Here is a 22,721-nt window from a genome sequence, read left to right on the forward strand (position 1 = left end):
GTGCTCCTGAGGCCTCAATATAGGATTTACCAACCGCTGAAAATCATTCTCCTCTACACTATGAATCTTCAGAAGTCGGTGCTGTGTTCTGGTTCTTTTGGCAATTGAAACCCCTAACAACATAGAACCTGGACATCTAAGACCAAGCAAATACTTTGTATACATACGGGAGACCTTGGCAGAGGAGATTCAGCCTGTGTTTGTTGTCTCTCTTGCTCCCTTAGTAAAACAACATGCACAGTATCTCAGAATATAAAACAAGTCTTTAAAACACCACTAGAATTACCTAGAAATAACAAATAATTATATATGGCAACATATTTTTGTTTGAGGATGGTTTGAAAAGATCAGTTTTCCAACCTGCATAGAAAGGCAGTAGTAGCCAAGGAAGCATTGGTACAGTGTTAAGAAAGGACAGATGAGAGTAGGCTGCCCTTTCATGGTGGCTGCAAACACTATGCTTTTGAGACACAAAGCAAGGTAGGTATTGAACTCCTTTAGAGAAATGATGCAAAAGTGAATTCCTGCTGCCTCCATCAGTTGGGCATTTGAGTTCTTGAACTAAAAGAGCAGACTAGAATTCTCCAGTACCCCATGGACCACGTTCGTTTTATGAACCCACAAGTCACCTTTATCATAGAGATGGTTCTTACCATTTTTTGGAAATATAAAACCACTGCTCAATCTGACACAAATTCCAGTAACCCTCAAATTCTAGAACCCAATAAAATTAATTTATGACATAATTTTGTCACCATAGAATGGAAGAGGAAGACATAGTTTGGGAAACAAGGAGGGTTTATGCCTCACTCACGTAAATATAGGTAGATGCTACTCTAAGGGCACAGGGAAATATTTCTGTTCCATCACTTACCACCAACCACCACCACCCCTTTAAGAAGTCACTGCTATACAAGGCTACCAAAAGAAGATCAGAGCTCCCAAGACACTGTTCTTCAGACCACTGAAATTTCAGCATAAGAACAGAGAAGCCAATTTTTTCCTGCCATGGACAGGAAAAGAGGTGTAAGATGTCATCCTGTGGAACATTGGAGATCAACAAATATAAATTCTCTTACTGGATCAGATCCCTCTGTGATCATAAAATGGAAAGAAGGAAAAAAACGGTACCCATGTTGTAAGAAGCACACTAAATTTTGCTTTTATAATTGAGAAATCTAAGTATCCAAATTCCAAAGCAGTCTGCACTGTTTATCAATGAATATCTTTAGCTTTTATGAAGCACACATCATTTAAAGGTTTTTATGGTCTACCCCACCCATCTCCTCCTGCATGCATCCTCTCCACCAAGCCCTCCCAAAATGTCTCTTGAAGCTAACAGCCTTATTGTCTGTACTTACACAGCCTACAGCCTGCACCTCTATTCAGTAATTAATTTCTTATCTTGGCTTTCAGCTTTTTAAGGGTAACAGTCATATCACATCCATCTTTGTGTCCCTCTCCAGCACCTATCAGAGTGTCTTGCCTGCAGCTGGTGTGCAATACATCTTATTGAGTATGATCCAGGGACTGGTGTGTTGTAACATAAATAAAAGAAATCAGGTTCTGCTCTTGCTGAGCATTCATTCATTAATCAAGTCTTACCTCTACCTCGTTATTTACAGGCAAGGAAGAGAAAAGCTGAACCCACAAGTTCATGCTGCTGAGATCAAGACCCAGAGCATATGTTGCACTCCATGGAGGGACCATTGCCAAAACCCAAGTAGACGCCAAAGTTTCTGCAAGGAAGGCTGCCCCTGGGTGAAGAGGGCAGATGCCTCTAGTGAAGGGCAGGTCCTGGAACAACCTTATTCTAGAAATACTTCTACCATTGGGTGCCTACAACGTACTTACACAAGGCAGGCAACTTGGTAGGATAATTAACATAAATTGGGCAGCATGTAAGTGGTGTTCCATACCCACCATTATAGCCCCAACTGTGGGAGAGAAGAAGCTCCATCCCAATTTAATTCCAAAGTTTTATTACACCAGTCTAAATATTTTAATAACTGAAATGATATTCTTCATATGCTTAGTAGTGACTTGAGTACCAAGTACACAAGACCAAGGTATTCCCCCTCCAGGTAGATTAAGAAAAACCTAGACACATGTAGAATCCACAAGAAGGTGATAATTACAGAACTTGGTAGATTAAGAAAAACCTAGACACATGTAGAATCCACAAGAAGGTGACAATTACAGAACTTGGGTAAACAGAACAAAAAGAGTCTTAAATTTATTTTGGTGATATATGCTTTCTACAAAAATCAAACACTTCAGGCTATCACTTAAGTGGGTTATCAAAAGTATTAAAACTGTAGCATCAAAATGAAGAATTGGGGCTGGAGAGATGGCTACGTTGTTGAGAGCACTTGCTGTTCTTGCAGAGGACCCAGCTCCAGTTCCCAGAACTCACATAATGCTCACTAAGATGTGCAACGCCAGTTCCAGGGGATCTCATGGCCTCTTCTGGCCACTGAAAGCAAAACAGGCACTCATATAAAAATAAGCCAGTCTCAAGCAAACGAAAGCTGCAAAATGATTGTTGGCAGGGAATAGATGTTGAAATAGGGAGTTATGAATCAAAGGGCATAAAGTTTCAATCAAACCAGATAAAGAAGGTCTGGAGATATGTTGTGTATATCTGTACCCAGAGTCACCAACAATGCAATGTAGTCAAGATGTTGTTGAGGGTAAATCTTAACTTAGAATTCTCACCACACACACACACACACACACACACACACAAAAACAATGCATACACACACACACACACATACACACAGTAGAAGGAGGAAGAAAAAAGAAAGAAATGAAACAAAATGAAATAACACAGAAAACAAAACAAACCAAAACAAACCACCAGGCCACACAGAAGTTGCTATTTTAAAACAATGAGGTTATGGAGAGAGTCACTCCTAGTCAATATGTCTATTACTTCATCATGTTTAACAATAAGATTTCTTGTAACTTACTCTTGCATTTTTAACAGTTTTTAACATGTATCACAAGATACATATGGCCTCTCTGCTTCCTGACAGAGAGAATTCCATATTTGTTGAATTTTTTAAAATTGATTTAGAAATCAAAAACAAACAAACAAAAAGGATTAAAATACTTTCCACCAAAAAATAAAGGATTCAGCCATGTTTATAACAACCAAACAAAATGTCCTTCCTTTTGACTTTCTGTCCTCTGGATGCCATTCAAATAGCTAGTAGGCAAAACTGCCCTAAGACTGAGAAATCCCTTTAGGGAAACTCTTTGGCTACAATGTGATATTAGCTAATTTCAGTGATTAAACTTAATAAAATGGTAGTGGAAGTAAAAAAAAAGTAAATAGGTGTCAATGTCCTACTTCAGGAACGACTAGGTAGTGAGATGTATCTCCACTGATGACCATAATGTCCCTGGTTAAATCATTTGGCCCCTAGTACACAGGTCACAGAGCCTTTCAGGGTAGAGAAAAACATCTCAACACAAGCCTTTTTTATTTTTAAAACTACTTTTTTGGTAGTCATTTAGGTAGAGGCCAAGACTATTTTTAACAAATATAATGATTCATAGTTACATTTAGATCCTAGAATTTTTTAGAGAAATTTTGGTCTCTGTAACTTAATTTAACCTATGTTGATAGAGTTTTTATCATGCCCCAGGCACTGCTGAGTAAGACCAGATTGCTCACATTCCTGAGAAGGTCACAGTCTATGTGGAAGGCAGAGATGTCAACAGACTGCCACTGCAGTCTGTCCAGCCGACATCTGTGCATCTCTCAGGCCAGACAGTCTTTCCTCTGCATTCTAGATGAACATCCCAATTTAGCTTTGAAGAGTGACACCACCCTGTGGTGGGACTATGTGTGCTTCAAGAGAGGTTAACCCTTCTTTTCCAAGTACCCAAGATAGGCATATAACCAAATGAATAGGACATTCTCATGCTAGAGTGATTACCTAGCATGAAGTCACCTGGCACACAGTAGGAGCATGTTGGAATTTCTGTGGAAATGCAAAGGAAGGAATATACTCTTCCTGTTAAGCTTTTAACAATGAGCTTAATCACACACACACACACACACACACACACACACACACAGAGAGAGACGCATACACCTGGAAGCCCAGAAAATAACCTAACTTGAGATAAGGACATCTGTAGAATACCTTTCTTTATGTCCTACAGAGTCAACTTACCTGGGCCCATGGGGGTTCAGAGGCTGAACCTCCAACCAAGGAGCATGTAGGGGCTGAACCTAGGTCTCCCACACATATGTAGCAGATGTGCATCTTGGTCTTCATGTAGGTCTCATTAACAATTGGAATGGGGCTGTCTCTGACCCTGTTGCCTGCCATTGAATATTCTTCCCTTATCTGGACTGCCTGGGTGGGCCTCAGTGGGAAAGGAGGTGCTTAGTCCTCCTGGGACTAGATGTCCCAGGGTGGTGTGGCACTCAATGGCTACCTTCTCTGAAAAGAAGGAGAGAGGGGTAATGGGGGGAAAATAATGATCTCTAAATAGATTTACTTTTTAGAAAGTAATAGCGACCTGGAGGTCATTGATCTTTTTAGCAATTCCACATGAAATCACTTGTAAGGGCATGGATGGAAGGAGAGGAGGGAGGGGGCTGTGATTAGGCTGTAATATGAAAAACAATAAGTCATGGGGAGAGGGGAAACTCAAGGGAAGATCCTCCTGGATGAAAGGAAAGGATGACTCTCCTATAAGAAACAGGAAAAGAGATGGCTCAGAAACAGAGAGGACGACAACATAACAATGGAGACAGAGATTGAGCTGGGTAGCTACAAGCCAAGACCAGCTGGCAACCATGAAAAACATGTTCTCCCTCAGCACCTTCACAAACCAGCCCTGCCAATATCTTGACTTTGGACTTTTGATGCCACAAAGTAGTAGAATAAATCTCTGTTCTAAGCTACCCCCCATGCAATGATGTACGAAGGTAACTCTAAGAAACCAACTTAAGTAGCCGTATGAAAGCCTACAGCTACTGATAGTCATCTTCTTAGCATAAGATTCCTAAAAAAGAATAGAGCCAATGAATACACAATAGAAAACAGAATAGAGCTATGGCCAGACACAATTCTGTAAACTTTGTCTTAAAATGTAAACCTCCCTAAACCCCACTGAAGTCAGTGTGGCCTCTAGGCTTCCTTTCATTCCTAAACTCTGTTTCCTCATTGCTGAAGTATGAGTCTTGACTGAGTGCAATGTTCCCTGTCCTAACATATGCCTTGAGTGCTAAAACCACGGAGACAACCTCAACCAGAGCTACTTCAGGGAATCTCAGAGTGTTGCATAGAGAGCTATTGCTTATGCTCAGGGCTAAGGCATGAAATTTGCTCCAGGAAAGCACTGTGTGTGCCTTCTTCCCAACAGGTAGACAGAATTCATACAGGAAACAAGAAAAATGTTCAAGCTTGGCTGACGGGAAAAGAGAAATGAGTTTGTGTGCAAACTTTTGTCCTGCAACAACCTCACGAAGCCAGAATGGCAGCCATGCATGTAGAAACCAAGCAGACAACCTCAAAAGAGAAACAAGCAAGAAGAAGTAAAAAATGTGCAATGGACACTGGAGATGTACTCAACACTACCGCTTACTAACGAGGCAGTCCTAGGCTATACATATTATTGAAGGTTTGGTCCTATTGTCTGAGAAACAGAAAAATAGTTGCCTAGTGGCAAAGAACTATATTAGAAGACATATGTCAAGTAGCATTTGTACACCAGTTCCCTCCCATTCTCTTACTATATCAAGAGAAACCTATATTTTGACACAAAAGCATTAAAAAAAAAAAGAGTCCTTGGAAAGCCTTGATCTTCCACTCGGGCTTTGGGGAGTTAGATAAGTAAATAGGCTATATTTAATAGAATGTGGTCCATATTACAACTTACAAACCAAAAGCAGTTATGTCAAATTATAATTTTATGTACTCTAAATGGAAGGCACAGTAGGTCTACTTTCTAGACACAAGAATGTGAGCTGACCATCTCCCATGACCTTTGACTCTGTGGACACAGGAGTGAACAACTGTCTTATGAAAGCACAGAAGTGTCCAGAAAACTGCACCATGATTAATGAGCTCTAACATGAATCAGTAACGTGTGAAGCAAGAGAAAGAAACAAGAAACATGAATTAAGCGGAAAATATTTAAAACTGTTAATAGGACTCTAAATTCTAGGTCCTCCCACCACTAAGGGAAAAGAGAAATAAGGATCTCTAAATTGATTTACTTTTTAGAAAGTAACAACAACCTGGAGGTCATTGACCTTTTGAGCAATTCCACATGAAATCACTCAGTGTGAGAGTTTTTCCAGGAAATAATTCACCTGATGTCATCAGTCATCAGTGAAAGCTCACTGGCCATGCTGGACATCACCATCCCATTCTAAGAGCTGTAGATACACTCTGATGTTGGCTTATTTCAAGGTCATAGACCTTCAGAGAATCAAAGTTCTCAGTATCCCAGACCTGGGGTCTCTACTTCTGCTATTAACAACTTCTGCCTTTGTTTTTGTTTGTTTGTTTTTTCCTCTTACACCCACTCTGACGAAAACCTATCCCAGACCTTGCCCTGAAGCTCAGCCGTGAATCTCTAGCTCATCCTCTGCTCCATTTGTCCCTGAAACCTAATATCTATACATTATATTATGGCCTAAATAACAGCATAGCATTATCAAAACCACCTGGAAAGGCTTCCTGGTGCATTAGACTGACACCCACACACCCCTTTCCTGGCCTATTCAGCTGGAGTCAATCAATTAAGCCCTTGCCTACCCAACCCAGTGCTTCCACTCCTGAGCATTGTAGCCACCAGCTTCCCAGCTATTTCTCAAACAAACCATAACCAGGCATTTGTGTCTTGCTTGGTAAAGCACAATCTGTAATCAGCATCTCGTTTCCTTTCTGTCTTAAAGTTAGTTTCCTTGCCAGAGTCCAAGGCCAGTGAGGCTAAAAACACACCTATGAATTCCCTGTATATGGCTCAAGCACAGCTTCATGTAGTCACCAAGCATGTATAGAGGGAGCAGTAAACAAGCAGGACTCCAGAACTCAGACTAGGACTCTAACTATGAGAAGCACCAGGAGTCCTGGGCCTGGGTGGAATCTGGCAATCAAGAGTCACATCACACAGTTCTACACCTGGAAACAGAAAAGCTGTTGAAAGAGGAGCAATGCATTCAGCAAATTCATCTACTTCCTGAATTTTGCATCTGATCCTATTTGTCAAATGCAGCAAAGCTCTAGTCCTTAACTTAGCATTTCCCTACTGGAACTCTACACTCTCCATCTGGTACTTGTTCTCAGGATCAAGTGTAACAATCTGGGCCTGGACTTCCTTACTCTGATACTTCTGTTTCCCAACTTAAACCTGTTCCTGAACCTTGGTTTTCTGGCTCTCCTTCCTTCCTACGTACCTGCCTTTTGCAGACACAGTCATGGCCCTATAACCCATATCTCTCAAGTGCTACCAGGAGAATTTTGATGCTGAACTCAGGGTCAAATTCTGGTACGGAATTCTTAATATGGACTCCTCAGCTGTTCATATACCTTTCCCCAAGTCATCTGCTTCCTGGTGGCCTATCTCCAGGTCACACTTATCAGTTGGGCATCCATTCTGCCACATATTTAGAAGTATATTTCCAGATCTCAGGACTGTGCAAAGATACACAAAGTGTGTGCTCTGCCTTTGTAGAAAAAAGGAAAACTAAAGAGGAAATAATGAAATTAATTCATGGAGCCACAAAAGTGCTCTTATGTTCCATATGATCTGGGCAGAGCTCCCTTCTCAGAAGACCCTAAACTCTGCTTTCCCACAAACCTGCACAAACAGTAGGTAGAAAGTATCCCCTTTGTTTACCCTTGAAAATCACAGCAGGCACCTGCCCTGGCAGATCCCACTGAAGATGCTACAATTTCCCTTTCAGTCACTCTATTAAGTGTTTGCTTATTCCTCCCTACCTTGGAAAAGAAAAACTTATTTCTCACTGGCTTTATGATAAATACCAATATCAGAGATTGATTGATTCTCTCCTCTGTGATATTTCTTCTACACAAAACATGCATGTTTTATCTAAACCTGAGCTAACTTTAATTTGGTTGAATACCTAGAAAAGACTCTGGGAATAGAGTTAAGTTTGGGATGTTGGTTCATTATAAATACAGGAACCTGAATTCAAGGTCAAGAATTCATGTTAAGAAAAAATAATAAAGATAAAATGTGCTCATGTGTACTTATAATCTCAGCTTTAAGGAAGTAGAATCAAATGATTCCTGAGAGTCTCTGACCAGCCATCCTAACTTATACAGTGAGCTCCAGACCAGGAGGAAAGCCTGTTTCAAAAAGTTCAGTGGTACCTGAGAAATGATACCCAAAATTGCCCTTTGTCCTTTGACCTTCCCTTGCATAAACAGAGGCACACACAAAGTCACATACACATGTACCTACACATATCACACACACACACACACACACACACACACCTAAAAGATACCCTCAATATAACTGGAAGGAGGAGGGAATAAAGTTTAATAAAGGCTTCCAGGAAGTAATCAAGAATGGATGTTAATCAGGTCAAGCTGGGGCAGAAAGGTGATGAGTGTGAATCTCATGCCGTGTTGCTGTAGGCTGACAACATGACCAGAACCACAACCTCTGATCTGCACGACCATGTTTGAGTGGAATTCTGTACCCTTGTTACACATGGCATTCTTCACATCTGTCACTCCTCCTGCTCCTTGTCTGCTCCATACCTAATCTTCTACAGGCTGATTCTTTCAGATGTGTGGTTCTCACCACCACCAGTAAGACACATACACCCTAACAAAATGCCAGCATCTCTAGGACACCCAAGGGATCCAGCTGTATGTGTGATAAAGACAAAGCCACTCTCAGTTCCTCCATGCCTTTAGTCACACCTCACTCTGGCTTCGACTATCTCACACTCCAGAAAGATATGAGATTAAAAAGGACACAAAACTTGCATGTTCTATAAGAAATTTGACTAAGAATCCCACTAAGTCAGGATTCTGATCTGTTTCATTTGTACTACACTCCTACCATCTAGAAACATGCCCCAAAACATAGTAGCTATTCAAATATTTGTTGGAAGGCATGTCACATCGCTCCCAGAAATAGTTCCATTTGGCACAGGGTTTACATGGGCAGTAACACCAAGGACTAATTTCAGAGAGAACACAGGGATTTCTCTCCATGATATCCAATGCAAAAGATTGGCAGTGAACACTGAACATCCCTCTTTCCCTTAATAGCCTATTCCATGCATGTCAGCCATGATACATGTTTCAAATGTGACTACAGAGTCACATGGCTGTGCATACCACTGCCTGGGAAGTGAGTATGAGCTGCTATAAGAGGCAGCATTTTTTCCCTCACTGTTACAACTGCCAGAAGCCATGTTTAAATCATTAGTTGAAATTCTTTTTCTGACCAAACCTCTTCCCAGAGCTGTTAACAAGAAACCTAATATGCTGACTTCAGGTTCACATTCTCTCGTCTTCCCATGTTCCCCCTTGTACAGCCTCCAGTGAGTCTTGAAACAGCTTTGGTTAGGCAGTTATGAAAGTAGCAAGAACAAGAGACCATGGTCTATCAGACACGCAGATGGTGAAGAAGAGAGTCCACACAACAGAGTCCTGTCCGGGGACATAACCCTTGGAATAATTTGCACCTATTTCATTCAACTATTTACCTTACAAGCTTTTTGGTTTTATTATTCTTGAGCCATATTTTTTAAGGAAACTATAAGTGTTGCTTAGTTGAGAAGTTGTGAAGTAAACTGGGAAAACACACTTCTAATTCTCAGGCCAACTCTTCTAAGGTCCCTGGACATAACCTAAATGGAGTCTGATGTTGCTTCATTTCTGCAGAAGGATGTTTATATGATGTGCTTTTATCAACCCCGTAAAGTACAGACTGCACCTTCAAGCTCTGAGCTACTGCCAGCATCCCCAAGCACAGTACCTTTAACACAGAAATGTCTTCAGAAAGGAAATTAAAAGAATGTGACATCTTTGGGGCTAAGCACATAGGAAAACACATTTCTTGTTGTGATTTGGGCATTTGGTTCTAAGGTATGTGGGGACAGATTGGCAAGGACAAGAGGAAAGGAAATATCTAATCTGAATAAAAAGACTTGCCCCTCATAGGTGAGCAGAAACCGAGAAAGAAAAAAAAAACAAAAAACAAATATGGGCTCAGTTTAAACAGGACTCCACCAATCAGAGTTCAACCAGTAACTATATTTGGTGTCATTGATTAAATTATGCTCCCCACCCCACCATCCAAAAAACCTTTTAAGGCATAGTATTTCTGAATGTGACTGTATTTGTAAAAGGGCCATTGTAGCTTTAATTAATCAAATTAAAATGAAGTCATCCTGAAGTAAGATGAGTCCCTCATTCAATATCACACAGATCGCAGTGACACTGTAGACCTGCAGGAAATGGCAGATTGACATTAATATACAACTCAAAGAGAAGTGTGAGAGGGTAGGGGGTTGGGTCTTGCTAATGCTTTGTTTCATCTGGAGCATCTAGCCATTTAGAGCCCCTAAACAATAGAATTGTTTGCTTTAAGCATACCTGATTTATGGTAGTTTGTTACAGTATCCTGAAGTACCTAATGCAATTGGCAATGGGAGTTAGGTAACAGGAAAAAGTAATTTCAGAGACCACACTTCAAATGTGACAGAGCCTGACCTTTTCTAAGTATTTAGAAGGAAATGTCTGAAAGAGAGAACTAGACTGAGGCCTGAAGGTGAATTCTCTTACTCTGTAGAACTCATGTGTGTTCATTCATGGTGTCCTAACTAAGAAGATGCTGCTAACAGGATGCTAAGTTAGGCAGGATCAGAACCCTTGAGTAGAGGTCAGGAACAGGCTTTGCCTGATGGCATCCTGTCATTAGACCTCATCCACTGGGTGAGCATACAGACAGAGGAGCAGATGCTGCCACCCAGGCAAAAGCTGGCAAAGAATAATTGTTACATTGTCATCCAAGCCTGGAAAATCAGAGTGTAAGAACAGATCCATCAGTCAAGTCAAGGGTAGGACACTGGATATTTGCAGTAACAGAAGGGCCCAGGGCTCACTCCTGAGGAAAGGTTGCAAACCTGACAACTTAAGGGTTGAGGCTGAATTAAAACCATTGTCCCTGGCTTCCTCTCAAAGACTGAGCAAAGCTGGAAGTGCTGCCAAGGGCATGGGTGATGCTAGGGTAGACAACTATGACTGTGACGTTCACCTAAGAACAAGTCAAACACGGATGGCCTAGGAGACGATACCTCTAATAGATAGACACACAGATGCTATTGTCTGGCACTGTTCATATTTTATACCTATTAAACACTCCATATATATGTGCTACAACACCAAGTTGGCATGGTCTACCTACATTCCATTTTGCGATGAAGCATGATCTCAGAAAAGTTCTTTCTTCCAAAGTTATCTAAAGTCACTCCCATGATACACTGCACCCACCCTTTGAGCATAGGACCTACCAACCATTGCCTCAAAGCCTCCTTCCAAGTATTTTTGTCATGTGGACTGAAAGATGCCTCCTAGCAGGCCTATTGTTCTTGGATGTGGCTTCTAAGTGATGCCTCGATCCTCCACCCTTTACCCTCCATCCTCCACCCTTAATCCTTCACCATCCACCAATGCAATGTTCATAATCTACTTTTTTGTTTGTTTGTTTGCTTGCTTGCTTGCTTGTATGTCTGTGTTCTCTGACTCACAACAACAGTGACCTGCTAGAAAACAGTATAATTCATCTCTCTGCCCTCACAACTGACAAAAAATATAGCCTAATATATGGTGGGCTTACTAGAGATACTGGCAGACACTTAATATTCAGAAGGGTAAAAAAAGAAAGATGAGCATGCAGATTTAGTGTGCCAATGATGGCATAACTAATTCATGTGTTCAACTATATGCTAGCTCTATCTTAGGTAATGTATTTATCATGCTAAGGGAAAAATAATAAGTTAGTACCAGAAACACTGTCTCATACACACTGAGCAAAACTGTAAACAGATTCAGAAATAAGTCCACTGCCAAGCCACAGGACTCTAAAATAATTCTGTTAGAATTCTAACATATTCTTACACAGGGCAACCCGATGCCCTGTGAGATAGCATATAGCTTGTGATCCTAGAACTCAGAAGACTGAGACAGGAAGGCTGTAAGTTCATATCCTGTCTAGACTATATATAAAATTCCTGTCTCAATAATAATGATAATAATAGACCCTTGTTCACTACCTGCCTTCACACTTGTATATGATCTTATTCAATTCTCAGACAGCAGTTATTTTCAGTCTATAGATAAGGCAATTAGACTACAACATAGTGCAGTTACCAAAGGTCCTATTGATACATTGGAAACTCAGGCTTAGGCAGCACAAGCTCTGAACCACTGCCCAGCACTACCTGGCTTGTGGATGAGAGTCAGGATGAGCCCAGGCTTCAGTATTTTGGGGCACAAAAGAAAAAGTGGCCTGATGGTGCAGAAGCCCTTCAAGGCTCTCTTATAGTTAGACATAAGCTAGTAAAATGCAGAAGCCATTATTGGAGCTACCTTTGTCTTTCAATTCTCAACCGCTGGGATCACATGAAGAGTTTTACCATGTATCTGATGACAATGGTCACTAAATAAAAACTCATAAAGCATGTGTTGTGGGTCAGGCAGCCTGCTGGGTACTGAGTGGTCTTCCACTGAATAAAACACTCTTGGGTGAAGAAAACACACAGACAAATCTCTAGTCTGAGAGGCTAACAGTAGCTCATGTTGATGCTCAGGAACAGCCGAGGAGCAATGTGTCTTAAACTTGTAAAGAGTTTTAGAACAGCTCACGTGGCAACAGAGTTGATCAAAAATAAAAAAAAAATAAATAAATAAAAAAGACAATTATCAGATGGCATAATAAGCAACACTGAATATCTAAGGCTATTGCTGAGATATCCCTGGAAAACTAAGAAAGAGAGAGGAGGGAGCACAGGGTCAGGAGCACCCAGAACCCTCCTCTCTGTTCTCACAAGCAAACCTGCAATGAGCAGTTAGTTTGGAGCTAATTAGCAAGTTAAGACCAGCTCTGTCTACCCAAATCCTGCATCCAGACAATGGCACCTGGCATCCCTCTGCTCTTCCACAGCTTTGTGCTGTTTTGGGGAAGGCACCAAGTCTTCTCTCCATTCTCTGCAGGAGCAATGCCTGATAATAAGCAACATTTATACAAGTATCGTCATAATGTTTGCACCACTTGATGCTGACTCCTTACAAACAAATCAATCCTTGGGAGAGGCCATTAGTGTTCTCACAGTAAGACAAAGTGGATTGAAGAGAGGTTTTCTGCTCTGAGGTGGAATCCACTGCACCCAACAGCCATTGTTTACTGAAAACTCAACTACCACATTTGAATTACAGGTCTTAAGGCATTTGTTTGAATGCTGTTTGCCAGTTCACTTTAACAGCTGTTGTTGATACTTGGCAGTCACTATGCCCTAAATATTAGGAAAGGCCAGAGAGAAGAACAGCTTTGAAATGATACGCTATTTGATCAGGTTCTGCAGTAATTGTTGAAATCATATACACTTTCTTTGGATCCCACTAGAGCCTCTGCAGTATCGCTGCACCTGCAGTTCCAATTTGTGATTTCCTTAGCCCTCCTTTGAAGTTATTTTTGCCAATTACCTGGTGTTAATATTAATTAAATGTGATTTGCAACTTGAAATGTAGTGTTATCAATGGAACTCAGCTGTATGAATATAAAGTAAAAATTTCAATTGAACTAAAATGTTTCCTTTCATTCATAGTATTTTAGAACATTAATGCTTTTGTCAAATTGATTTTTGCCTACTGGAAGTCATTTTTCCAAAGCAATGAAAATGGGGAAAATGTTCTTTATGTATGCTTTTCTTTCCATCATTGAAAAAACTTTGTTTTAATCTTAAAACTAAATCTAGTTTTACTCATAGAAATTTGGTTCTTATTTACAACCTGAGGGGGGAAGTTCTTTCTGCTAAAATAATGTGCTCAACAACAACAACTATATATATATATATATATATATATATATATATATATATATATATATATGATCAGTGGGTAGTTGTCAATTTTATACTACGAATGAAGTGTCCCATTAATGCTTGATTCTCACCAAGATGAAGTCAACTGAATCACACCTCAAATTTGGGGGTGGGGCGGCAAGTATCATTTTACATACTAAAGTTAATTAATTTAAATGGTGTGTCCCATTATTTAAATGCAAATTGCCAACTCTCTTCACAGTCCTTTCTAACACTGAGATTTTAAGATTCTGAACACATGTCAAATAATAGTCAGAAATGTCCAACATCAGTAAATTAGAAGAAAAGTCACATACAGTAGAAGATTTGACAGATTTAGGTCTATCCTGCCCCTTGTAATATTCGCAACAATGGCTTGAAAGCTTGTCATCTTCGATAAGTCATTCACAAACATGATTACTGATTAAAGGAGGTGTGTCTCCTTACTGTGCAAATCTACAGTGAAAAGATATCCTCCTTTCAGAAATTCCTTTTATCTTCAAAGATAAAGCCTTGGCTTCCTTGCCCTTTATAATGATAGAAGCAGCATTAACATTTATTATCCTGTCTTCCTTTAAAACTAGAATAATAAGGTAAGACAAGGATGTGAAAGAAACTGTCTAAAGACTCAAGGAAGTCATTTACTGAGTCAGGAGCTACAAGCCCCCCAGCTTGTGATAGTAAAACATGATCAAATATCATCAACCCATTTATTACAGTATCTGTGAAACCTTATATTGAATAATTAAAACAAGACAAATAGAGGAGTGTGGCTCTAACCATTGAGGGTGTGTAACATGGATGATGAATAAGTTGTAACCCAGGAACTACTAAGCTAGTCCTTCCCCTCAACCCAAAGGAGACCAAGGGGGAAAATAGAAATAAATTAGGCTAGAAGACACAGTATGGATGGTTATAATTTTCTAGGTGTTATTATTAAAAACGGGTTTTTGAAACTGAACAATGTAAAGTAGTTCCACAACCAGTATATAGTCATATTTGTTGTCTCTGACATTCCTGCTGGATGCTCCTGACAACATGAAACAGGGAAATAGAGATGCTGGGATCACACATATACCTAGAACCCTGTACTATATACTAAGCCATCCTATCCTTGTAATCAAGACCAGAACAGTGGGATTGCATAAAATGCCAACGAACTTCTGAAGTCAGTGTATTATAGGCATCTCTATTAACTAAATCCTGTCTCCATGCTTATTTGTTAACATGTTCTTAGGGATTGCCCCCCCCACTCCTCTCTCTGGACACCAGCCCCCTCTGAGACCATCTGTAATGCATTGAACCATACATACAGAGATGTGCTAAAATCCTCACCTCTGTAACTCAAAATGTGACCATTTGGAAATAGAGACAATGCAAGCATTATTCATGCTGAGATCATTCTAGTAAGGTAGGTCTATCCAATATGGCTGCATCTCTTTAATAACAGAACACAAAGAACTACAACAACATAGAAAGTGGCTATGTGACTTAAGACGCAGTCACTAAAGTGATGTGTCTCCAAAGCTAAGGATGATCGAAGACTGCTGGCACAGCTCGGAAGCTCCAAGAGAGATGAGATTCTCCTCCGAGATCTCAGAAGCAGCACATCCCTGAAGCACCTTCGTTTCAGGGTTTTGCTAGCAGAGGTGAGAAGCAATGAGCAACAACTTAAATCACCCAGATGGTTCTTTGTTCTGGCTCTTCTGCAAAGATGACTCATCTCTCTAGATCACACAGTGTGGGTCTATGTAACTGCGCATAGACTTTTGGTTTTGGTCACTGGAAAAAAAAATTCTTGCTCTCTTATTAAAAACTATTCATAGTCCTTGAATGAAAAAATTACCCAAAGAAAATAAATGAACATTTTCTATAATAAAAACTGTCTTCAAAGGTGACTAAGAGCCACCTATGGCCACCAATCCACCAAGAAGAGAGAACACTGTCCCGATCTTGGCTTCCCGTTACTGTATGAAGCCATAATTCTCATGAAATCTCTGCCGAGGAGTCTATTCTTGGCTTCCTTTGTTTCTCACTCTCTACATTCTCAGCCTCAGCACTCACCATTGCCTCCTGAACTCAGATCTTTGTAAGATGGTGTTGAGAGTTCCTGCTTAGCTAGAGCAATGCTCCTGTTGCTCTTCTCCACAAAGGTGTTGCTGACAAAGCTCAAGCTCCTACCCCACACGTCTCCCCACTGCTCTTCTGTGACTGTACTTGCCTTCTCTGAACTGCGCAGCTACAGAGTTCCGTGGTCAGCTGTAACATTTTTTCTGGCCTTCAAGATCTACATTTAATCAGTTACCAAGTTCTGTAAACTTGATCTCAGAAATGTCTCTCCTGTCTGTCTACTCTGCTATTTCTACTGCCACACCCCTATATTAAACCAAGACAGATACTGCAGAGTCCCCTTATGTAGTCTTCCATCCTCCACTTATATATTCAACCTGATAGGTTTCCTCAGCCCTCGAAAGTTTTGGCAATTATTTGAACATCAATACCTTATAACTTATAGTACTCAAATGTGTATCGATATCTAACTCTCTACTTTATTTGGCTTTTTTTACTGTGTACTATATTCTGGTCAAACTGTGCTTTCTGTGAACATATATTGTTATTTGTTTAAAAGTTTCTACAAGATATGGCTAGACTGACACTAAGACAGCTAAGATATCAAATCTATCAAATGCCTCCTATATCTCCTCCACAGGGACATTGCCTAGAGATGAGCGATTGACAATGTCTGCTCTTGACTACCATTAATGCAGAATCTTCATTCTCCCAGATTCACAGAAACTACGTCTAGAAACTCAGATTCTGTTAAAACGCAAAACCTTCTAATTAAACTGGACGTGCAATGTATCACTAAATGAATCTAAATACATTACATTATGATCTACCTTAATTAATCAGACATAAAAACATAGGCTGCCTTAACTTATACTGGAACTTTCTAGCAATCAATGTTGCTGAAGAGAGAAACTCAGAACAGAGAATAGAGTTTTTTGTACAAGTTGAGAGAATACATAATTTTATCAATGGACAGATATTCCAAAACCTGAATGTAACCAACTCTCTCTCAGTCCAGACACTCAGGTTTCTAAATACACACTACTAACATGGTGACAGATTCAGTAAGCTTGGCAAATGTTACAGAACTAATGAATTTTCATTAGAGTCATCAGATAATTCTGCAATGGGTTAAGTTGCTACTATTTGCCATTCCCATTAATATCACTGTCATGTGAAAGGTTGAATTTCCAGCTATTTTTGTTCTAGATAAAAATCTTTGTCATTAAAATGAGGGATGATTCTGATATTTAATATATTCCATGGCACACTCTGGCATGGTACTAATTTGGCCTTTTCAACATTCTGCATATTAAGTGACAATCCATCCCTCCTCCATTCCCTAAATAAGTGAGAACTGAAATAGAATGGACAGCCAATCAAGTCACAGAATACTGAAAGGATCAACACAGAAAAAAATGTGTTTCTGTAATCAGGAGCATCCATGAGGTGCTAAAAATATTTTCTTCCATAGTAATGACTCAGATAGAAACAGTAATGATGGAAGAACCACCTAAGTCTTCCCATGTGACAGTATTCTCAATGTTCAGCAAAGCCTCCTAAAAAGAAAATCAAGTCCTTCTTATTTTAGTTGCACCTCCCTTAACTTTTACAACAATACATTACATCACATTCTACAATTGGCAGGTTATGCCCTTATTGAATTTTTCATAGTAACTGTTCCATGCACACAAAATGTGTCCCAGCATTGAAGAATGCCCCGAATCACCGCAGAAAACTTATTTCAATATACACTCTCCTATTTTCCTCCACATGTTGAATTATCACTCTGGTAAGAGCCGACATCAGCTGCTTGAATAATGTATTAACCCTGCTTCCAGAAGTCATTGCTTTCATCTGAAGGGGCATTTCCTTTAAGGATAAACATGGGACTTTTTTCCAAGAAAATAATATAATTTAAAGTTTAATGGAAGCATTTGAATCATTTTTATAGCCGTGGTGATATGACTTAAAATTCCAAAATGCAAGGATTACGGCATCACAGGCACAGTTGGTATGAACACTTGTCCAATTAAATCAATTAACCCCATCTGCCACCTCGACGAGTCTCTCTCTATAGTTTCTGCCACAATACAGCCATAGAGCACATGTTAAATATAAAAATCACTGAGCACAGTAAATTTTCCTGTCCTATTACATCCATTAGAAAGGCTTCAGGCACCTATGACTCTCAAGTGAGAATCTTATTTCAAAAACTTTAGGTTCTTAGTTCCAGGTAATTATAGTTAAAATCTCAACCAATCCCGTGATCTCCTCCTGAACTGAAACTTCTAACCATTAAGTGATCAACATAATTTCCTCCTTGAAGTTCTCAATTGCTTTAAAATAGTCAAGAGATAATTTTGCATCTCCAAAACATAATAATTACCAACACAAAAGAGTAATTTTTAAATAAAATATTATTTAAGTGCCAATAATGTCTCCTATCTACAAAGATATATCACTGACTGTCAGTAAGAGTTTGCTGTATGCTGCTTTCTGTTGTCCTGATCTGTTTTTTCTAAGTAATAGAATGGATTTACAGCCTCACAGATAAATATACATGTTGATAAAATAGCTACAGAGACTGGAAATGCTCTTTGAAGAACTCCCAGGACAGGATCTTGCAGCACTTTGTCCTAACTAAGTTTTCACAATTTCCCCTTCATCCCTCTGGAAGCTCTAGACTTTTATATACAAATGAAAGATGGAAAAAGTCAAATATGACAAGGAGAGTATGACTTAGGACTACCCCTGGGGGCTGATCTAATATTGCTTTAAGATGATTACAAGCACTGATCCCTCTAGTGTTCCCTGTTAAATTCCACTGACTTTTTTTTTAATTTGATGACTTGCTAATGTAAACTTCTATCTAGAACAATCAAACAGTATGTCATTTATTCAAATTCACTGTGGCTCTAAGGTGCCTGCAAACTCCCTCATCAAAACAGACAACTCAAAAGATACTCACCGAAGTCAGGAGCTCTACTGCTCAAATTAGCACCAAAGAGTCACCTTGCTAGAAATAAGAACAATAAAACCATCTACAAAACGCCTAAGCTTCCCCATACAGAGCACAGCCTGGGCCCCGAATTTGAGAGAATTCTAATTATCTCATATACATCAGACAGCACTTGGAGGTGTGCATATTTTAGCAACCTGTCACCTCCAAATGCAACCAACTGATAAATACATGCTCACCAATCTCCCTTGAGATCTGAGTGAAGGCCTCAACACCACTCTCTCCATAGTTCCCCTCGGAAGCCAGTGTTGACACATAATTCCATCCCAGGGCCGTCACAATGTCCACCATGGCTTGGGCTTGGTAGGAGTCAGGCGGGACCACCCGAGAAAAGAAATCATACCTGGTGTTGTCACTTAGCTCTGGGGCTGTAGATGCATAGCTAATCTGAGGTATCTGCAAAACAAATGAGAGGTCATGTCAACCTACGGTGTGTCTTGCACAGTGAGAGATTATCACCAGAGACTAAATCATCAAAACTGTAACAGAAACTTAGAGGCATCAGCCTGAAGGCAAACTATGGTTTTAGGACCACCAGAATAATGAGAAATAATTTCCTAACAGTCCATGGGTTTCATTTCCTTTTGAAACACAAATGTGCCAACACTGAGAAACAATTTATTTTTGCTTCAGGTGTCGAAGGCCAAAAGGAAAACATTTCGTGCTTTCTGAGGCTACTTTTTTATTCTGTACTTGATTGTTCTGGTGTGGAAATGAAAGAAAAATGAAGCCATAGAACAAACATATATCTGAGAAGGTCACATCAGAAATTCTCTTTGTCTTTAACACATAAAGGTTGGTTGGTTGGTTGGTTGGTTGGTTGAGACTTGATACCACTTAAGTTTTAAAATTATAATTTTGATACATTGTTTTATTTTGCTTTTGATACAGAGTCTCACTATGTAGTCCTGGCTAACCTGGGCTTACTTATGTAGATCAAAGGGGATGTTCAACGAATTGTCCTGGCTTGCCACGAAAGTTTGAACCCCCAGGATCTGTCTAGAGATCCTGTCTGACTGGTCACTCACCAGTCTCTAGACAGATTATTTCTAAACCATTCTTGACATCTTTGAATGTCACTCAGCATCTGGATAACCCCTCTCAGTCTACAGAATCCTACTCCATATTGGTGGCCACTGAAATGACAGGAAGATACAAATAAAAGCTTTACTCACAGACTCAGACACAAACCAATGTGCTTGGAGCTGTCCAGGTCCTGAAGCCTCTGGTAACGCTCCAGCTTTCTATTTCAGCAATGGCAATGACTGTTCAGGTCAGCCCAATTAATGCTAAACTCTTCCTGGTTCCATTTTCCTGGTGGGGATCATGTTAACTTATTTAACACTGTGTGGCCATAAAAACTGTCTGAGCTGCCTCCTGCTGCCCTTTGCTTTCTGTTCTAGACATACCAGCCTTGCCTTGCCTTAACAGACAGGTGGCTTGATTAAGCTCTGTGCCTTCATAGTATGTGTCTACTCAGCAAGACGTTTCTCCAAATCTCAAGGCACAGCAGTCTTGGACTTCTTCACCTTTTTTTTTTCTTGCTTCTAGAGAACCCATCAAAGAAATTCTGGACATTCAGTGAGCTCTCCCCGTGCCTTATACTAGATAAGAAAAAAAAATCCCAAAAATCAACCCCATGTGCATTTTTGTATTCTAATAAAAAAAAAATAATTCAGCAGTCTGACCCAGGCGATGTTGTGCTGTTGTAGGTGTGGGTGTGGGTGGGTGTGTGGGTGGGTATATGTGGGCTTGAGAGTGAGTGTGGCTATGGAAGAGCCTTCTGCAGCACTAGACCATGTCTTGTCCTGTTTGAAAGCAATCTTCCCACTTCCTCAGCTCTTCAGAGTCCAGCGGTAAATGTCTTGCACAGCCCCCACCCTGCCTGTAATAATGAGCCACCCCTTTCTAAAAATGAGCACAAAGTGTGAAAATTGAGTGTTTGAAACCAAAACTAATTATCTCAAATTACTACCTTCAGTCAGTCACTTCCAGGGCTGTTTAATTAGCAGTCAGCATCATGTTTAGGATTAATTAAACAGGTGTAAAGGGTATATAAAATAAAAGTGCAGATAGGAGATGGTTGTTTGATTAATCCAGTAATGGGCTTTCTCCCTAAAGTCTTGAAGAGTTTTTCTCTTCAGAGATCAATGTGTGAAAAACTAATGTGCAAGTACGTGATTGCAATTTCATTTCTTCAATTCTTCTATGTTGCAATTTACAATAACATCATGGCGTAGTGATAGTATTTCAAGCCAAGTTTTCAAAGTGTCATGGAGTTGCATCCTGTTTTTACTTTATTTGCCACGGACCACTAAGCCTTGGCTCATTAAGCATTTTAATTTCTATACCAGCATCCCCAATATTTCCACTACCCTCAAATTAAACCCCTACTGGCAACTAAAGTAAAAATTTATTAAAGAACTAGGCTGTTTCTTTTTCTTTCTGCTGCACCAGATCCATTCTAACTAGCCCCTTAACCCTGGGGGTTTTAGCTATCAGAAACAACAACAATACAAAGGTTCTGGGTGAAGGAGAGAAGAGGAGAGAAAAATGAGGAAAACCAAAGAAAATGTATCAACAAGAGGAGGCATTAAGGAAAGCAGCCTTCATTATTCTCTCATCCTTCTAAAGAAGAAATGTCCTTTATAGTGTCAAGTCCCACTCGACAATCTCAAGAATAAAATCTATACTCTCATCTTGTTTATGATATCACTCTGACTCACAGCCTTCTCACTTCCTGTTATGTTCCACCCATGGCAGAAGGATCTAAAGGAATAGATCCTGACCTCTGTCTAGTCTTGTTTTCCTTCCTGGCTGCTGTGCCTCCTTTGGACCAGACTCAGTGGAGCTAGAAACAGAAATGCCATGAAGTGGACACCTGCACCCTTGCCCACATGTGCACGACAGCACAGGAAGACTGCGTGCCTTTGCTTGCGGGTGTTGTACATACCTCAATGTCTCCTTTCCACGGGAATCACCCCCTGGCTTTTTCAAACAGTGCTCCTTATTCTCTGCCTTTCATTTGGATTAGAACTAGAATCCTGACTGATGGCTGGCTTATGATCTTTCCAGAAGTTAACTCTTTATTTATTTGGTATCTACAATACTTAATGGGGCAAGTGTCCAATGAGTGTTTAGATGTAATTCACGAATCCATGTCAAGACACTTGGTGTTGTCCCCCTCCTGCTGCATTCACGAATCCATGTCAGGACACTTGGTGTTGTCCCCCTCCTGCTGCATTCCTCTACAGCATGGCAAGAATCTTCTCCATCTACCCATCAACCTGCCCCACCCTTCCGTGTCTATGAGTGTTCTCTTTACTACTTTATTGCCTGCCTTTTCTGTTTCCAGCTCCAACAGAGTTTGTCCCAGAGGAGGCACAGGAACAAGAAAGGGGAACAAGTGCAAACAGAGGTCAAGACATGTTCTTCCAACTTCTTCCTCCCACCCCCAGTAACAGCATGGTCTCTACCTGAGCCTCTGCCATAACTCTTGGGGACTCTAATATACATCCTCAACTT

The 22,721-nt window shown here is 40.2% G+C and overlaps 1 protein-coding gene across 7 annotated transcripts in view; it reads right to left on the reverse strand.

Moving 5' to 3' along the window:
- The window catches only part of Grm8 (glutamate metabotropic receptor 8), an 835,456-nt gene that overhangs the window by 661,590 nt on the left and 151,145 nt on the right, over positions 1-22,721 (reverse strand). For 6 of the 7 annotated variants that reach the window (XM_029478898.1, XM_029478896.1, XM_029478897.1 and 3 more), the window contains exon 3: positions 19,376-19,592. In XM_029478898.1, coding sequence (XP_029334758.1) covers positions 19,376-19,592 — 217 coding nt within the window. Of the gene's footprint in view, positions 1-19,375; positions 19,593-22,721 lie in introns of those variants that run through there. The other variant, XM_029478901.1, reaches the window with a different exon arrangement.

The sequence above is a fragment of the Mus caroli genome, chromosome 6, assembly GCF_900094665.2.
Source record: "Mus caroli chromosome 6, CAROLI_EIJ_v1.1, whole genome shotgun sequence".
Classification (NCBI taxonomy): domain Eukaryota; kingdom Metazoa; phylum Chordata; class Mammalia; order Rodentia; family Muridae; genus Mus; species Mus caroli.